The 20,688-nt window shown below is 36.0% G+C and overlaps 1 protein-coding gene across 3 annotated transcripts in view; it reads right to left on the bottom strand.

The window, feature by feature from the left end:
- Positions 1-11,487: 11,487 nt before the first annotated feature.
- Positions 11,488-20,688, bottom strand: part of ca5a (carbonic anhydrase Va) — a 21,347-nt gene continuing 12,146 nt past the window's right edge. For 2 of the 3 annotated variants that reach the window (XM_017474268.3, XM_017474269.3), the window contains exon 7: positions 15,525-18,970. In XM_017474268.3, the coding sequence (XP_017329757.1) occupies positions 18,815-18,970 (156 nt within the window). In that variant the 3' untranslated portion in view covers positions 15,525-18,814. Of the gene's footprint in view, positions 14,475-15,524; positions 18,971-20,688 lie in introns of those variants that run through there. The other variant, XR_001813389.3, reaches the window with a different exon arrangement.

The raw sequence follows: 20,688 nt of genomic DNA, 5'->3' as shown, positions 1-20,688 counted from the left end.
CTCTGTGATGGTTAGTGCACCATGCTAAACTGGAGGTCATAAATGTCCATAACTAGTTAGCAATGTTAGCCTTGGACCTACAGTGCTTAATGAAAGAAGTAAACATCTGCCAGTCTTGGCTAATCAACATTTGATATAAAAGGGAACTTGCATAAATGATTTTGTAGATCTATTACATTTTGTTCTGCTTTTTATTTCTGTCAAATAAATATTGACAATGACGGTCAGTTCCTTAGCTGCTCATGGATCCAGTAAGACACACATCAAAATCAAGGTCTACAGGACAAACCTGGCCAGCTGAGTCATTTCATTCTGTCCATATGAACATTCAAATTGACTCCAAACCTTGATTGTATCACAATGTATAAACTTACAAATATGCTTAAAAAAAAAAGAAAAAAGAAAGAAAAGAAAAACTGGTGGAGGGAAAAGACAAGAGAGAAAGGAGACCAAGGACATGTCTTTAGGAGAACCAATCCTGTGTGAATTCTTCTTAAATTTAATCCTCTCTGTTATATATTTTTAATATTAGAAAACAGATTCACTCATTAACTCAAAAAAAGTTGTGGACTAGTCATCTACTTTTCCATAGATAAAACAAAAATTGATTAGTGCCTTGTGCTTCACAGAAAGTGAGTCATGTTCCATTAAAGCAAAAGAAAATAATAAAAAAATTTGTTTCATTCAAATAGACATGGACAGCTTTTTCTTTACCGTTTGACTCATTGTTTCTTCCACCACTCCAACTCATCAACATCCTCACAGCAGCAACTAGTAAATGCATTAATCTAATCACTCAACTAGTCTACAGAGGTGCTTGAAAGTTTGTGAATTTTCTACAGAATTAGCCTGAATTTTCTATATATCTGCATAAATATGACCTAAAACATCATCAGATTTTCACACACAAGTCCTAAAAGTAGATAAAGAGAACCCAATTAAACAAATGAGTTTAATACTCACTTTACATATTGGTGAGTGACAAAAGTAGGTGAACCTTTGCCTATGACCACCTTGTGCAGTAATAACTGCAACTAAACGTTTCCAGTAACTGTTGATTAGTCCTGCACATTAGACTGGAGGAATTTTACGTCATTCCTCACATGAACTGCTTGCTTCAGGTCTTTCCACAGCATTTCTGTTGGACAGGACTTTGACTTGGCCATTTCGTGAACCATTATTTGGTAGAATGACTTGGGTGCTTAGGGTCATTGTCTTGCTGCATGACATACTTTCTCCCGAGATTCAGTTCACAGACAGATGTCCTGACATTTTCCTTTAGAGTTTGCTGATATAATTCAGAATTCATTGTTCCATCAATGATGGCAAGTCGTCCTGGACCAGATGCAGCAAAACAGGCCCAAACCATGATACTACCACCACCATATTTCACAGATGGAATGATTTTTTTTGTGCTGGAATGCAGTGTTTTCCTTTCTCCAAACAGTACACTTCCCATTTAAACAAAAAAGTTCTATTTTGATCTCATCCATTCACAGAATATTTTTCCAATAGCCTTCTCGCTTGTCCATGTGATCTTTAGTAAACTGCAGAAGGGCAGCAATGTTCTTTTTGGAGAGCAGTGGCTTTCTCCTTGCAACCTTGCCATGCCAACAATTGTTGTTCAGTGTTCTCCTGATGGCGGACTCATGAACATTAACATTAGCCAAATCGAAATAATTGTTTTTGGCCCCCTGAGATTGAGAGATGGTCTCATTAATGAGCTTCGTAACCATTTCCCCTCAATTACTTCCCAGGTTAGGAAGCTTGGCATCATTCTGGTTCAGAATTATGCGTAACCAAGCAAATAAATTCAGTCATTAAGAATAGTTTTTATCAACTACGGATTATTTCTGAACTTAAAACATTTTTGTCTTTCCAAGATTTGGAGAAGGTTATTCATGTTTTTATCACTTCGCACTTAGATTATTATAATTCATTATACTTGGGTCTTCCTCAGTCATCTCTGGCTCGTCTCCAGATGGTTCAGAATGCAGCTGCAAAGCTGTTGACAAGGGCAAAGAAATTTGATTGTGTCACCACAATTTTAGCATCACTCCATTGGCTCCCAGTCCATTTTAGGATTCAGTTTAAGATTCTGATGTTTGTTTTTAAAACTCTTATTGATCAAGCTCCTTCCTATCTCAAAGATCTTCTTACACCACATTCATTGAAGAGACTTCTAAGATCTTCTGATAGGTTTCTTTTGCATGTCCCTTGTTCCTGGTTAAAAACAAAGGGGGATAGAGCTTTTTCAGTTGCTGCCCCTCGTCTATGGAATCAATTGCCACTGGACATCCACCGTGCACATTCTATTACCACTTTTAAAAAGAGGCTTAAAACATATCTCTTCACCCAGGGGTTTTAATCTAATTTTTACTATTGTCTTTTTTCTGTTTTTATTTGGTTTTATACTGTTTTCTATTTTTACTATTTTTACTTTCCTTACTCTGTTCAGCACTTTGGTCAGCTTTGCTGTGTGAAATGTGCTATATAAATAAAATTTACTTACTTACTTACAATGTGAGAAAGGTGTTTATTTGCTTAGAAGTTACTCTGGTTTCCTTTGTGACCTCCTGGACTATTACACGTCTTGCTTTTGGAGTGATCTTTGTTGGTCGACCACTCCTGGGGAAGGTAACAATGGTCTTGAATTTCCTCCATTTGTATACAGTCTGTCTGACTGTGGATTGGTGGAGTTCAAACTCTTTAGAGATTATTTTGTAACCTTTTCCAGCCTGATGAGCATCATCAACTCTTTTTCTGAGATCCTCAGAAATCTCCTTTGTTCATGCCATGATACACTTCCACAAACATGTGTTGTGAAGATCAGACTCTGATAGATCCCTGTTCTTTAAATAAAACCTGACTGTCATTGATTGAAAACACATGACTCTAATTTGACCTTCAAATTAAACTGCTAATCTTAGAGGTTCACGCACATTTGCCACTCACAGATATGAAATATTGGATAATTTTCCTCAATAAATAAATGACAAACTAAAATATTTTTGCCTCATTTGTTTAATTTGGTTCTCTTAACCATATTCAATGATAATAATACATTGAAAAATGAATAGCTTTAGTTTATGTCTTTTCAAATGCTCACAAAAATGTTGATGTGGCAAAGGATCAGGATCTGAGATTGACACCACTGTTAAAAACTAGAAAATTCCTACATAAGTGTTTTTGCTCTTAGAAGCTTTTACGTGTAGCTAAATAACGTAAATGCTATATGTTATGTATATGGGGTCCCCCCCCCCCCTTAATTCAATCACCCTAAGGGAATGCTTTTGTTTCATTTCAATTCTAATATGCTGCACTGTCAAATCTCCAGGTTTAGGTTTTTCTGAATTCTTCATCCTGTCTGGGAACGTCCTCCCCCCACCCCACCCCCCACCCCCCCTCATTTCCTGAGTTCAGGTAAAAGCATGATGGTCGACTCACGCTGACCCTAAAGGTCTTTGAGATATTGGATTGAAACAAAAAGCAAACAGTTTGGATCCACCTGCTGTGTTGCTGCACTCACACACTCACATGGAGTGTATTTCAGCGTCCACTCTCACCACACTGCAGGAGGGAATACCTCTGTGTGTATGTGTGGAAAAAGTATGTCTGCTTATGAACTGTTCTGTTATGCTTTCTTTTTACTGACACATAAAAAAATAGAGAAAAAAAAACAGGCTAAAGTTAACATCTTAGTTTTATTCTGTTAATCACGTGAGTATTTTCACTTTTTTATCATTGGTAGCTTCCCACGGTCCTGTTTCACACGTTTCTTGTGAACATTACACTGATTATGTAATGCAATACATTTTATTTATATGATTCCAAGGAATCCAGAGTCCACTACTTTCAGTAAATGTTTCATTTATTCTGGTCACTGGGTCAATGCGGTTTAAATGACTGATTTATTTACTGTATATGCATCTTTGGAAACAGAAGTAACCAAGTTCATTAGAAAATATTGCAGATGGTACAAGCTAAACATAACATTATATTTAACTACATAAATAAATCAATAAATAAATGCAGAAGTGAACGGGATTGTTCAGATTTTTCTAGCTTGAGATTTCATACATACTGGGATACATACATAAACCATTAAATTCTAACTTATACGTTTGCTGCAATTTTCTAGTAAAATCAGTAATAAAGAAAAATCAACCATCCCTGTCATCAAGACCTCAGAGCATATAAAACTCTGAGGAGATTAATAATACATCTACATAGGTTTCTTTCAAAACCTCATCACATGAGGACTCAGACCCAGAAAATATCAAAGCCTTCTTCATCAGCATCAGTCTACCAAAATTAAACATATATATATATATATATATATATATATATATATATATATATATATATATATATATATATATATACACACACACACACACACACATACACACGCACAGACACACAGCTTATACAGAATAACTCCCTTCACCATATGTGCCAAACTCCAACCCTTGACCACACTACATTTTTTTAAATTCCTGATTTATACTGGTGGCATACGTTTAAAATAAATTATTAAAAGCAGAGGAATATTCCTTGCACTGACATACTGTTTCAAAAGGTCAGGAGGCATGGTTAAAAGGGTCTATCTCTCTCTGCTGTCACATCCAGCTTTGAACGATATTAAAGGAATAAAACAAAATGGGGCAGGTTGATACAGGAAAATAATATGGTCCGATCTTGTTTATACTTGATGCATGATTTTGCGTGCACATGCAGAAGCAGCGGCAACGTGAACGGTATTGCTCACAAAAACTTTGTATCTTATGTACATATTGCGGATTAAATACGACCCTCTCTGGATGGCATGGCAGAGCCAAAACATTCCTTTCAGGTTTTGACTATAAAATGGTCAACGATTTCATGCACAGCGACATTAAAAACACTGTTGAGATCTGTATCTCTTTAAAACTGTCCACCATCTTCTTGACTGTTGTCATAAACTAAGTCTCAAATCTAAAACTCTGAACTTACATTCAAAAGTATTTACTAATCTAGAAAATCCAGAAAACAGGTATGCAAAACTGAAAAGCTTTGAAGGCTATATGAGATTCAAACACTAACTGTAACATGGAAACAGGTTAGTATTCGATAATGAGAAGGACAACTAAGGAGGACTGAATCTCGAATACGATGTTCAAGAGGCACATATGGGTGTGACGGCCAACTGTCCACAAACATCTGGCTGTACAGGGTATGTTGTAGTGGAAATCCCAGCATCTCACAATGTAGTGAGCATGGAATCTCAAGACTGTGTGAAGACACTCCTTTACCTTTATACCAACTGCAACTTACAAAGACTTTTTTTCTTTTCCATAGGAGCTTTTCAGTTTTGATATTTTCCCCCATTTTGGATCTGGAAATTGACCTGCAATTGAAGCAGGTAATGCTTATAAGAAACACATCTCATTGTGGGATGGAAATGTATTTGGTCTATTTACAATTCCAAATCCGAAAAATTTGGGATAGTATGGAAAATGCTAATAAAAACAAAGAGGAGTGATTTGTAAATGTACTTTGACTTCCATCCATCCATATATCTTCTATACTGCTTAATCCTTTTCAGGGTCATGGGGAAACCTGGAGCCTATCACAGGGAGCATAGGGCAAAAGGCGGGTTACATCCTGGACAGGGTGCCAATCTATCGTAGGGCACACTCGCATACACATTCACACACCCATTCATACACTACGTGCACCCTGTACTTTGACTTATTTAAACAAAAGACAAATAAAGACAACGGCTTGGGAATACTTTGGTAAACCTTTGTCAGTCAACACCATTTGCTGCTGCATCCATAGATGCAAGTTAAGGCTTTACTATGCAAAGCAGAAGCCATACATCAACACTGTCCTGAAGTGCTGCCGACTTCTCTGGGCTCAGTCTCATCTCAGATGGACAGATGCACAGTAGAATCATGTTTTGTGGTCCAACGAGCTAACATTTCAAATAGTTTGTGGACAAATCAGCCAGCGTGTTCTCTGGGCCAAAGAGAAAAAGGACCATCCAAGCTGTTATCAGCATCAGGTCCAAAAGCCAGCGCCTGTCATGGTATGTAGGTGTGTCAGTGCCCATGTCATGGATAACTTGTACATCTGTGAGGGCATCATTAATGCAGAAAGATATGTACACATTCTGGAGCAACATATGCTGCCATCCAGAGCAGGACAACGCCAAACCACTTTCTGCCCGGATTACAAGCGCATGGCTGTGTAAGCATAGAGTGTGGGTGCTAGCATGGCCTGCCCACAGCCCTGACCTGTCTCTGATTGAGAATGAGTGGGGCAAAATAAGGCAAGATGCAAAATAAGGCAACGAAGGCCCCGTACAGTTGCGCAGCTGAAGAAATGCATAACGGATGAACTGGGCAAAATTCTCCCAAACGCTTGTGTCCAAATGCTTAATAAGTGTTATTAAAAGAAAACTTGATGTTACACAGTGGTAAACAGATCACTGTCCCAACTTTTTTGGAGTGAGTTGCAGTCATCTAACTTGAAATAAGTGTACATTTTAAAAAATAAATTAAATTCACAAAGTAAAACATCAAATAATGTGTTAATAATGTGTTTTCAATATAGTACAGAGTGAACTGAATTTTCAAATGACTCTTTTTGTTTGTTTTTTAGGGTTGGGGTTATATTTAGCTTTATTTGAATTATAATCTTAAGTTACTAATTTCATTCTGAGTTTCAATAATCATTCCATTAAAGCCCTCCAATGTAATTAGGTCTATTGGTAATTTCTGATTTTTTATAAATTAAGTCAGTTGATATTTTCAGTTCTGGGAATTTTTAGCTTCAGAAAATTGCTATTGATGACAAAATTGGACATATATTTTGTTCATAATGGTCGGCCTTGTTTTTCTGGTGTATTGAAATTTGGTGTGAGACATTTTACTCTCGAGTGTCAGCAGCATTTACACCTAACTCTTAGATGCATCTTTGGATCCAGACTGATCCACACTACAGGGGTCCTCATGGAGCACAATCAGGAAAACTAAAAAAAACTTCCACTTGCAAGCAAACAGAGAATGAATATCTGGATGGAAGTTCTGAGAAGTCTTGGCTTCCTGTTTATAGGAGCTGATGTGGTTTTTCTTCAAAAAAGCAGCAAAAAAGGAAGTCCATAGAGGAACACAAATGAAAAAAGGGAAAAGATTTTTGGATTAGACACATGCTATGTGCACTAGTCTGAGAGGACAGGACTCTGCAGACACATGGCAATGTTTGCTAGACAAAAAAGTCTATCTCCTGACCTTCCTTCCTTTGAGACAGTCCTCTGCTGCACAGCGTCTGGGCTTGTAACTGGCCTTCTCATGGAGAAACTAATACACAAGTAAACCCTGATCTCTAAACATGCCAATGCTTGTATAAAATAAACATTAAATACAATAATTAAGCATTAACTAAAGCAATGGGAGAAACTATTTACTACTTTTTTGTTCTCCAGTTTTGTCAAGCTTTTTTGACACCCCTAGGAATATTTTAAAGAAATACCAACAATATTCACCCTTGAAAAAACTGTATTAGTTGAAAATTATTCTCTGTCATAAAGAACTATCATTTGATTTGTTTTGGTTTCTTTTCCCCCTTTTTTTTTTTTGAAAAGTTATTAATACCATCTCCACTTTATTTATCAAAATGAGGAAATGAGCTGGAAATGAGCTGGCATGGATGTTAAGTTTTGGGAATGGTCTCTCAAACATATTTCATAACTCCATGTTTTGCATATTAAGCATTTTTCTGTTGCTCACTGACCACAAAGCAGAGGGTCTGAGCTTTCACCCACAAATACAGTGATATTATCCAGGACCAAACTCCACGTGGACCAGTTCTACAAGGATGTTTTTCGTTTGTCCCTCTGGGGGAAACCATAAAGGTTCTGTGCAGAACCCTAAAACAAGATTTTTTTTCCCCACTTTCAGAAAGGGTTCTAAGTAGAACACCTAAATACTCTTAATTATCCAGTGAACCCTTAAAGAACCATTTAAAGAAAAACGTTTAAGAACCTACTTTAAAAAAAAACAAAACATTAAATGAGAATCCTTATTTATACTATGAACCGTTGAAGTAAGATTTCTTCTAATAGTTTGTTTACATTAACTAAAAACTTTTTTTTTTTTGAAGAGCTAATAACACTTAATTATGCAATGAACCCTTAAAGAAGCCATGAAGTACAGTTGTTAAAAAAAAAAAATCTGGAAACCCTTTGAAAAGCTAAGAATTCTTAATTATCCAACAAACTCTTAAAGAAACCATGGCGTACTCGTATTTCTAAAAGTGTATCTATTAAGTGAGAACCATTTTATAGAAGAATCTTCAGTTATCCAATGAACCCTTAAAGAAACCATGAATTTATTTGTCAATTGAATACTAAGCTAGAAGAGTTTCTAGGGCAGAATGTGGATAGTGGTCAAAATCCTTACACAATATGAGAAGTATTTTAGCAGGAGCAGATGTGTTATCTATTCATCACATCTCAATTCCATCTGCGGTAAGAAATTTTTTTGAATTGGAAAAAGAATGTAGACAAATGTCTAATTTGCAAACCTAATTAACAAGCAGATTTTTGGCCCTCATACAAACATAATGAATCCAAACCACACAGATTTATGAATATCATCCCCTACAACTTTCAGGTGATACCCTGCTACAGTTACTTCACTAAAATTAAATTCAGTATATTGGAGCTTTAAAATAATATTTATAGCATGAAATAATATCTACTGTTAAGATGATGTATTTATGTATTTACATTTTTTTATGCTCCCTATTCCCCCTATCTCACCTGATCATTTTGATAGATCACACTATCCAATTTCTCACTTTATATGTGCAGGCAAGAAACCTAGGATCAGCATAAAAATGTTACAGAGAGCGAAGCAATCAGGTGGCGGTGATATTAAGCTGTTTTTAAACTGCAGTTCTGGGCATCTTAGAGCAATCTTAGCCTCCTAAATGGGTCCTGGTTGGACACCCTCCTGGAAAGGAAACACCCTGGTTCCTCCAGACGGACAATGAAGAAACCTCAAGGGTTGTGCATTTTCTAAGAGTGCTAAGTGTTTTGACCCTGAAGAACTGCTTAGTGAACTAATTTTTTCACGGTCATGAATTGGTCATGAACCTGTTGACCTGTTGAGCTTTCATCCCCACTGCACGCTAACCTAATCAAGGGTTACTACTTGTAGTGACCTTTTTTTGTAGGGCGTTTTCCATCATTTGGACATTGTATTTTTGTCTCCACACTGTGAGCAACAAGTGACCTGGCAGATAAAGCTTAGTTAGCAGTTCCTCCAAGCAGAGTTTTGGTTTCTTTGGAAAAATAAAATGGAGGAACTACCAACTTAGCTTTAACCTTTGTTTGGCTTCCACTTCCATGGTTGTCAGGGTAAAAGTTCATCTAGAACAGAACATGAAGCAAAAGTAGCTGTTTTTTTTTTTTATTGTTCAGGAATTAAAATAAGCCTATAATAAATAAACTTGACTTTGTCCGCCAATCTTCCTGTTTCCTGGTCATCCAAACAACCCTGAGATACAACTCGTCTTCTTGAGTTTATTCCGTGTCCATTTTTACATAGTCCAAAAAACCATATTTTGTCTTCAGAATGAAGTTTGAAATCAACACAAGTCTTTCATTTGCTTTTTTTTCTCTAGGCTTCAAAGAAGGTGTTCTAGCACACAATGATGGGAAACCCATGTGATTGTAACCCCCCTCAGCCAAAGACAACAAACATGCAACTGGAGCTTTTGTGAAGCAGGTTGAGATAAAGTTCCAAACCATCCACACCCACAACTCTGCAAGCTTCTTTTTCATCCTCTGGAGTACCGTCTGGGTACGAGTTACTTTCATCGTTCCATCATGGAAGAACAATGTAGCACAAGTACCATTGTGGAATTTCCTTTTTAAATACTCCAAGCACACCTTTTATAAGCCAGCTCGCAGGAAGGGGACTATTGTGAGGAGAAGGGCTGACATGAACACACTTTCAGTTCTTTGCAAAAATAATTGGTGTGTTTGCTCATTTTAATCCTTTCATGCACACTGTCCATGCTTATGGACAGTCTAATTAAAGCTCTTTTAAAATATATATTTTAGGAAAATAAAACATCACTTCCAGATAACTTGAGAGCACAGCTATAATTTAACATAAACTTCTTTAGCTCTCAAGACGACTTGTTGTTTGTCTAAACTTCTACACATAAAACTAAGAAAATATATTTTTTTTATTAATTGCCAGACTCCACTAAGTACCTTGGATTTTTAAAAAGTCAGTTTTTGTTTTCTTGTTGCATTATGCAACAGTTCTAAACCGCTTTTAAATGTAGTATTTAAATTTTTTTGTTTTGATAAATATTTTATAACTGTATGTTTTTGGACATTGGAAGGTTTACAATTTTTTTTTTTAATGATTAAATTAATATATTTAAAGAATAATACAAGTGACATTAATAAGGAGATTTTTTTTCTGTCGACTAGCGTTTTATTTAAGTATCTCCATTGCCCTTACCATACTTGTAACTGTTCCTCGAGTTTGGCACCCATAGGAACTCCTATTGGTGGATTGCATTCGAGCTTCATAGCAGCCTCATATTCTATGAGATTTTAATAAAAAATTACTCACACTGCCAGAACTTCGTTGTTGACCATCTTTGGTTGCAGTGGCATTAAATCGAATGACAGTGACATTTAGTCACATTATGTGTTCCAAGACCACTAACTTGCAACCAAATAACTGCACAACGTGATTTTTGTCTGTGACAGTAAGAAACATACCGATTCAAGACTGAATTACTAAATAACAGAGGTGAGAATCTCTTTCATGACTGAATGACTTACCGACCAACCACTGCCCTGCTGAATGTGAAAAGGGCAGATCACAGTTATGAGCGAATGTCCCGCTGACCCTAAACACTGACCTGTTAAATGTGCAATGGATAACGTTAGATGTACCAAAACATTAGGTGTTCTAAAACATTTGATGTACCACGGAATACCATGAAGGCCACCAACAACAAATAGAGAAAACAGAGCACCAGATTGACGTGACCAAGAACAGGACGTCCCTCCAAAAGGACCAGACAAATACATACAAGCGAGGCTGCCAAGAGGCCAACATCATCATTAAAAGAGCTGAAGGGATATCTGACAATTACTGATTAGGCTCTGCATGTGACAACAATCTCTCATATTCTCCCATTCTCTCTTGTGACAACAATATGTCTGGGTTATCAAAATTTTGCTGGTATACAAAAGTTCCCAAAGCTGGCTTTATTGTAACCAACAAAAGAAAAAAAAAACCCAGTTCTGATCTTGGACAGGTTTAATGACAGAGGTGAAGGTGTATCATTCTGGCAGGACCAGTATTTTCCACACAGGCACAGTTAATAAAATCAACCTGTTATTTAATGCTGCTGAATTCACAGCAGCCTGGACTCGGCTGGAAACACACGACCAGGAAACAGGGCTTGAGTTGTTTACATTTTATTTCATCCTTTACATCAAAGAATCTTTACTACACTGCGTTATTTTGGACTGCATGAATGAGTGTTTGTAGTGTAGACGTCTGGTGTGTTTATATCTGTATAGAAAACTCTCACAGAGAGACCCAGTGCAGCTGGAGCGCACCCAGTCAGCACCTGGTACAACACAGCATGCTGGGGAAAAGGTCCTTCGAATGCCCCGGGAAACCTCCGGAAAAACTCCCACTTTAGATTCCCGTGGAATGAGAGAGCAGAGAGGACACCCAACAGCAAAAACACAACACACAACTTTTTTTACATTTACAGTCCTGTTAAACACTATGAAACTTTATACACTAGGTTACATAAGGATAAAAATGAAAAACAATGTGCGTGATTATTTTCAAACAGGCAGAACTGACAGAAAAAAAATGGAAAATGACATTTGAAAATTAAATAGGGATGCACAGATTCATCTTTGATATCACACTGATGTCCATGAGAGACCTTTTCTTCTTTCTGAAATGATTACGACAATGTCAGCTCAGATGAAATTGGGATCCATGTTACTCGTGCTCAAGTCAAATTCTTTGAGTAACGTTTTTACAGATTAACACGTTCAATGGTTACTACCAAAAATGTTCAAAAATGTAACATTACTGGACAGCCAAAAGAGGCAACAGCCATTGAGAAAGCATGAAGAAATATGAGGAAAAAAAATAGTCTTGACAATTTGTTATATAATAATTATCAGAACCAGGCCAAGAGGATTATACACACAAACATGAAACGTTTTTGAGCCAAGATCAAATTGGACGATTACAGGATGAATAAAAAATGAAAGATATCTCACTGTTTCCTGGAAATTATGAACTGTAATTCTGTAATGTGTTGGAGTTGGAATTGATTGAAAAACTATTCAGAGATTTAGGCATGTACAGTCATGTGAATAAAATAAGTTCACCCATGGAAACTGTTGTTTTTTGACATATTTGGTCAAGCAAACATTGGATCCTCTTTGAAACAGTGCCTATTAATAAAGGTGATACACTATCAAATGACACTGAAATTGAGATTTTGTAGTAATTTTCACAATTTAAACAAACAAAAAACAGATCCGTGTCATGGAAAAAGTAAGTATACCTACATTTATCACACCTTCAAATCCATATAATTAGCATCAGGTGTTCAAGATTAGGAAGTGCAGGTGGAACCTGTTTTATTTATCTAGTGTCTGGTGTTCCCTTTGTTATTGAGGTGTGTGGTGTTATCATGAAAAGATATAAAGAGTTCTTTAAGGCCTTCAGAAAAAAAGTTGTGAATGTCTAGGAGTCTGGCAATGGATTTAAAAAGATCTCCAAATTATTTGAAATACATCATTCCACTATAAGGAAAATCACCTACAACTCGCGCAGATTTCAAATGACTGCCAATTTGTCCAGGACTGGCCGTCCCAACAAAGTCAGCCTGATGCAAGAGGTCTCCAAGAACCCCAAAATTCTATCACAGGATCTGCTAGTAGGTCTTGTAACTGTTGGTGTCAAAGTGCATGCTACTACAATCAGAAAGAAATTGCATAAAAGCCGTTGCAAGACTACAGTTGCAAAGTATGAGCACACAGGCAAAGACCATGCCTTTTGGAATAATGTGCTCTGGACAGACGAATCAAAGATAGAGTTGTTTGGCCACAGTAACAGCAGACATGTTTGGTGCAGTCCAATGACAGCTTTTCAGGAGAAACACCTCATACCAACTGTGAAGCACGGTGGTGGAAATGTTATAATTTGGGGTTGCTTTCTGCCCCAGGGACTGAACAGCTTGCATTCATAGATTCAACTATGAATTCTGCATCATATCAAAGAGTGTTTGAGGATAATGCGAGGCCATCGGTTTGAAAGTTGAAGTTGAACTGAAAGTGGACTTTTCAACAGGATAATGATCCTAACACACTAGCAAATGCACGTAGGAACGGCTCAGAAAGAGGAAATGGAGGGTTATGGAATGGCCTAGTCAAAGCCCAGAATTGAATCCCATTGAAATGTGTTGGGGGGGGGGGTTTGAAATGGGCAGTACATGCAAGAAAACCATCAAGTATCTTGCAACTGAAAGAATTTTGCATAGGGGAGTGGTCACAAATTCCAGCAAGCCTTTTGACAATTATGCAAAACGCCTTCAAGAAGTTATTTCTGCTAAAGGGGGAAATACTAAATTCTGAAGCCAAGCGTGTACCTCTTTTCCTTGTAGGTTTGTATAGTCACTGTTTCAAAGATGATCAAATGTTTGCTTGCCCAAATGTGTCAAAAAAAGCCAACAATTTTCATGGGGTGCACTTATTTTTTCACATGACCGTATGTATGAATAAAACAAACAACAGTTCATTGCAAACTGTAATGACTCGTGATATAAAGAAAAAAATACTGAACCCAGAAGTTCACAAAAGAATTTGAAACACTTCGGTTGGTTCTACATTGAACAAAGCACACAAAGAGGAGGAAACCTATGTAGGGTTGCCAGATTGTACTGATTTTATGCACAGATTAATTGCAATTATAAACCAAACAAACTCATGTTAGCCAGTCACAAATAAAAGCACAGATTGTTTCCCCCTGGCACCTGCTCAAACTTCATAAACAATATCAGGTTAATCTTGAATAAAAATAAAACAACAATCATGTGAAGGCAGGAAACACACTGTCCGTTGCTACAGGACAGGTGGTTTGTTACTCAGTCGTCCCAGCTTTCTAATCTGCTTAGTGAGGCTGAAACCTATTGTTTGGACCCCAAAACACACACACACACACACACACACACACACACACACACACACACACGGCCAGCTGGCCTTTTCAGGCTGGAGGCCACCACTGAGGAAGGGCTTGTACAGAAACGCGGTTATTCAGCCACAAATCAGGATGGCATCCAGACCCAAACAAAGATGACTCGGATCGGGAGAGCTGACAGCATCAGAGCCTTCATCTTTGATTAGAGTGAGACTGGTCACAAAAAAAAAAAAAAAAAAAAAAAAAAAAACTGGTCAGAGATCAAAGTTTTACTCTGAGCATGGACTTCTTTGTCACTGTGGAGTAGCTCACTTCCCTCACGACACAGCACAGTTCCCACAATTCTCACACTAATTTCCTCCCATAAATAAACCATAGCCGTCGCGCATCACATTTACGGCATTTCAGTCTCTAACCTGCTCTTGTGACTCTTCCACTGGTCCTGTAGATCCAGATTCCAGCTCAGTTTAGAAAATATTTTGACAGGGTTTGGCTGGAGAGGTGAATCTTGAGTTTACACTAGAGGAAAACCCCATTTAAATTAAAGATTAGTGTAATCTTACAAAACGATATATTAGTTCATAAGTTAATTAAAACAAACAAACAAAAAAAAAGGTTAACGAATTCTGTTCGTGAAACGTTTTCACTTGCTGTAATCCTGCATTTACACTTGCTGTAATCTTAAGAGAAGCTTCCTACACTGGCTCTTCCAAAAGGTGGAAAAAAGTGAGCGAATATGAGGAGATTTACAAAGCTGAATATTAAAAATATAACGTGTACGTTTGGGATGTTCATCAGTACATGATAGTCAAGTCGCACAAGCAGCTTTCTTGATTCTCTTGATTTTCTGCCTCCAAAGTTACAGTGAAGACAAACAACCTCCTCACCAAAGTTACACCAATCTGCCTTACAGAGAATAATAAATATAATCTAGAGTACAGGCTAGATTAGTCAGTTAGTACTGTTATTAAAACAAAAAGAAACACCCTGACAACAGTCTTTCTGTAAAAATAAAAGGACTAGTGTAACAGTAGCTAATGGCTATGTTAACATTTTAGTTAAAACAGGTAATGAGCTCATATTGAACCCTCTGTAGGGATTAATACTTGAAACGACCCAGATTGAATTGGAAAAACCAGACTCTAGTTCTGTCTATAGGTTTAACAGATTTCTCCTCCAAGCTTGGTAATAAACCTTGATTTAGAGCAGCAAGTTATTGCATTAAGTCTTAAACACACACGTTTAGGTCTTCATACAGAATAATTCATTTTTAACGTAATTTAATTTACATACAGTTAGGGTTTATTTCATCTCTGTGGTGCTAATAGTGTTTAAACAGTAATAAAACAGTAACTTGAGGTCCTTAGAACCTACATATTGTCAGGTGAAAGATTTTAGCACTGTTTGGTGATTTTCCTGCCAAACCTGCTCATTAACTTTAAAATATACAAGACTTTAAAAAAAACAAAAAAACAAACCCACCACTGTTTATATATCAAATAGTAATAAAAGTCAAATCTCTTGTGATCACTAAACTTCAGTGTACGTGTCTGCACGTAAGGAGGTGGAGAGGGCAGGGTGCCTACATCTGGCACATTTTACTGATTTTCCTGCTCTGATTTAACGAGTCAGTTCATGTACACTTCGGTTTGTAAAAGCAGAAGATCACTGCTGGAATCTGAATATACAGGAACTGCATCGCTCTCCTGGAGCTCCGGCACCCTCTAGTGGACCGTTATAATAGCAACGATAATAATAATAATAATAATAATAATAATAATAATAATAATAATAATAATAATAATAATAAAAACTCTCACAAAAGCACCACTCACTGATCTGTCCTTCACTCGTCATCTGGAATCAAGGACAGATTTTTGGCAGTGGGACAATGAAACAGCGTGGGAGCGTAATGCTAAAGGCACTGTCGTTTTCCAAACTTTGTTTCATATGGAATAAAAATCTGAACCAGTAACTATGTATATCGCTTCCATGTGCATAAACGTCAAAACTACATGATGTAGCCATAATGTGCAGATAAAGCTCCTAACTGTATAATTTATATTATATTATATATATACACACATATATATATATATATATATATATATATATATATATATATATATATATATATATATATATATATATATATATACACATACATACATACATACATATACACACACACACCATATATTATTTGTATAACACATGCAGAAAATACCATAAAATATGAGTAAATCTGTAATAAAAGAGACGGGCTTGTATGCCGTTACCGTATTTTCTGGATAATAATTCGCTCTAGATTACAAATTTGATCTGTCTAGAGAAATTGTCATGGCTATGGGACAAGCAGTGTCATTTTAACTTTACCACATGTGACAACAAACTACTGTTATAAATACTCTAAAATGCAAGTATATGTATTTGTATTTTATTATGTATTCTCTTACTACATTTGCAGGAGGAATGTTATCAACTACCTCAAGAATTAATTTTCTCCATGTTTTTCTGTCATGTTATATGTTTAAAAAATAACAGGATTTCAACTAAACTCAGCTACTTAGAAATTTTAATATATGGCAAAACTAATAATAATAGAAGCAAAATTAAGTATTCTAATAATAAATGAACATAAATAATCACTAATTCGCTTTATACCGATTTCGGATTCATAAAAGCTGGTCTCCTTTTAACTAGCATTTATTATTAGCATCGCAAAATTAACGAATACCAGATCAGATCAAATCTAAACTAGTTATTTTATATATATTTACATTTTCTGGACTATATATATATATATATATATATATATATATATATATATATATATATATATATATATATATATATATATATGAAGTATAAGATGCACCATCTAAATACCTTGTGAAAAAAAGCAATGTCCCAATATTTAAGAAGAGCTAGAGTGCAGTTTTGTAAAAGAGTTAAGTAGTTATAAATCATTAAAAAAAAAAAAAAAAAAGTCAGGCAACAAGTCACAGTACCAAATATAAAAATGTCTTGTATATGGTATTTTAGCATTTCCGGTAGTTTGTGTTACATCCCGCATGTGAATCCACTAGATCATAAACTCGGCTATTTAAATATAGCCTGTATAAAGTGATATCTGATATAAAGATTATCATCTAAATGAGCTAATTGGTCAGAAAGATAAACTTAAATAATCTCACTTGTTAACAGTAAACCAGTAAAGGAAGTGTGCAGCAGTTTAACGTTTAAATTGAGTTTTCTCGGGCAGTAAACATCAACTGCAGGGTCAGTTATTAAAACTGTATGAGAAATGAAGACCACACGAGAAGGTCACTGTATCATTTCTTTTCTGTATGAAGAGGAACTTTAAGTGGGGACGGCTACAGAGACTGGAAATAAATCTGCACGGACACTGAAGCAGAGTTAGGAGATATACTGATCTCAGACAAAATAGTTTTTACTCTTGCAATGTTGGCAGGAACATCAGGAGTGCCATGCCACTGCAGAAGAATGGAGAAAAATCAATGAAATTAGATGCTGTCTTATGAAATATGAAATGTTCTGAATTAATTGATAGGATTATGCAGTCATTATTTAGTTGAAGTAAAATATTCTCAAATCCCATCAAAGCTAATGCTTACATTGTGCCAATTATACCTAATGTTTCTTTATTTTTTGTTTTTATTTAATTTTGATGCAATGGATAACAATGGAGGCCAGAATAATCAAAACACATTAACATATAGCACATATCAGTGATGTAATCCATCTTAGTTAAGCAAAAACGGGCAGGAAGTTAAATTCCTACACGCACAACATATTTTTCCAGTATCTATAAGTGTCCCACCTGAAAATCTGTCATATTTCTGTAGAGCTACAATAAGGCATGCCTTCTGAAATAAAACCTGCAACTGTAAGTGATGTAAATGATGGCACCTCTGTAGTGCACTGTACCGTATACAAGTAATTTTCTACAGGCTTAACAGCTTTATCCACCAAGTGCGCCTGCCATTAAAATAAAATCCTACTGCTCTGTATAATGTAATGGTGATTAGTAAAATATTAGAAATGTCAGGGTTTAAAACGGTCAGTGTATAGCCAAGTTGTACATTTCCTAGGTCACAATCAAACATCTCCTGCAACATGCATATGTGTTCAGGAAAGTAATTTCATCTCCAGAAAAAAAAAATACAAGTAAAGAATGTTATTAAAAGTTAAAACATTTTTGAACAGAAGCTTCAGGAGCTATATAAAGTGGCACAAAGTGTCTGAGGAGAGTCGGGTACAAAAGTCCTGTCCTTTACTAACATTTTAAATTAAAGTAAATGCATCTGAATATCCTGTATTCCAATTTTGATTAGTGAAGTTCAATTATTCAATAAACCTACAATAAACCTTTCTCTACGATGAAATGCTTGTTAGTGGTCTCAGACTTTTGGACCTGACTCGAGTTCCTGGTCATAAATTGGGCTGAAAATTTGGGATGTTGTGACGAGCATCACCGGTTATAAGACTGAGATGACACCATCAGTACTTCACAGGGTCAGGGTGAGTGTTTAAGGGTCAGTGGAAGGAACGTTCTCGAGGAACGGGCTGAAGGACGAGCGAACTGTCCGTCCCTTTAGAGGCTGCTGGACCCGGAAGTTGTTCACCATGCTCTTCTGGACCTCTTCCTCCGCCGAGGTGAACAGCAGACTCCTGAACACAGCCAACTGAGTGAGAGAATGAGAGAGAGAGCACTTCATATGTGACATATTTGTTTAAAAAAAAGATACACAGTTGCAGAATGCTTACAGCCTAGTAATTAGAAAACTGTTAGAAGAAAGTTTAAAAAAACAAAAAACAAACAAAACCCACTCCAGGTGAAAGAAACAGACAAATTCTTAAAGTTTGCCTAGTTTTATATAAGGAATAAAACTAGAGGTCGACGGATTGATCGGTTTTGCCGATTAATCTGCACTGATAACCAATTGCTGGAACTTCACCAAAAATCCACACAGACAGTTTTTCCTGGTTGCGTCCGTTGTGGGAGTAGCAACTCAGAAGGGTCCGCTGTCATTATACAGTACGAGAGCGACCACTAGAGGACAAATAAAAACTATCACTGACAAATTTTATTGTGTTATTTGATGTGATTTTTTAAAAATCTATTTACTTCATTTGTGCATCTTAGTTGGAGTGTTACTTTTTAGATGTATATCTTACTTACTTTAATATTTATTAATAGTTGATATAAATTAATATTTATTTCAATTAACAAAGTACAGTACATTTTTATGGTACAGTCAGTACAGTTTATTTTTGTTATAAAGCTCAGTAATATATTACTTTGTGCGTTACGTTTTCATTCAGTATAAATTTTTAAAACTATGGGTTGATTAATCGGGTTATCAGGAGGTACTCCCCGACTTGGTTATCGGTATCGGTAAAATCGGTCAACCTCTAAATCACTCCATGTCATGCGGTCATAATAAAAATAATTAACGGTGTGATGATGAAGAAGAGCTAATGACAAGCTGTTTTTGCATTGTTCATTTGTTCTGCTGTTTTGAAAAGGTCACTCTGTTAACATGGAATACTCACTCAGATACTAATAATTAAGGATTCACTTATATAATTTGCAATGCATTGTGGGAACTACTGTGCTGTTCCCATGCATTTATTTCTGTTTAAAAAAAAAAATTTAATAAATAACTAAATAAAATAAAATAAAAAAATAAATTAAAAAAAAGAGTTAGATAACTTGAATGAGGTCATGATTCATCTTGTTGCTGTTTGGTTCAGCACTTTAAACTAGTTATTGAAAAAAATTCTGAAATGTCTGTGGGGAAGAAGCTTAATGGTAAATTTCCTTCTGGAACCAAAACTGCTGAAAAAAAGCTGTTGAGCTTTATTGGAAGAAAGCAAGATGTCCCACATTAACTTGGCATTAGGGTTAAGTTGGGCAGTTCATTAAAAAAGTGACTTATGATCTATATATTTAAATGTCTTGGCAATATTTTAATCCATTATGGTTTTATTGGAAAAAGAGAGAAAGACAGAAAAGGAGTGTGTGTGTGTGTGTGTGTGTGTGTGTGTGTGTGTGTGTGTGTGTGTGTGTGTGTCATTGATTAAAAGGAAAATTTGGATAGGTTAAATAGAAATGTACTGCATGGAATAAAACCCCCAGAAACAAACAAAAACTAAATACATGATCAGGTTTCTGACTAGTGGGAAAAAAACAACAACAAAAAACCACATGAAAACCTCTATTAAAATAAAACCGGACCTTAGAATTCAAGAAACGATTTACACACGCAGGACAATTAAAGAACCAATAATTTAATTACCGGTCATTACACAAAACCTGCAATTAAACTGAACCCTGTCATTTCTGAACATAAATGAAGCATTTTAATGATATATTACTGATATTTAGAGCTCAGACTGG

The sequence above is a fragment of the Ictalurus punctatus genome, chromosome 8 (assembly GCF_001660625.3).
Source record: "Ictalurus punctatus breed USDA103 chromosome 8, Coco_2.0, whole genome shotgun sequence".
Lineage (NCBI taxonomy): Eukaryota > Metazoa > Chordata > Actinopteri > Siluriformes > Ictaluridae > Ictalurus > Ictalurus punctatus.
Note: the sequence above shows the minus strand (reverse complement) of the source record. Positions and strands in the feature narration are given on the sequence as shown.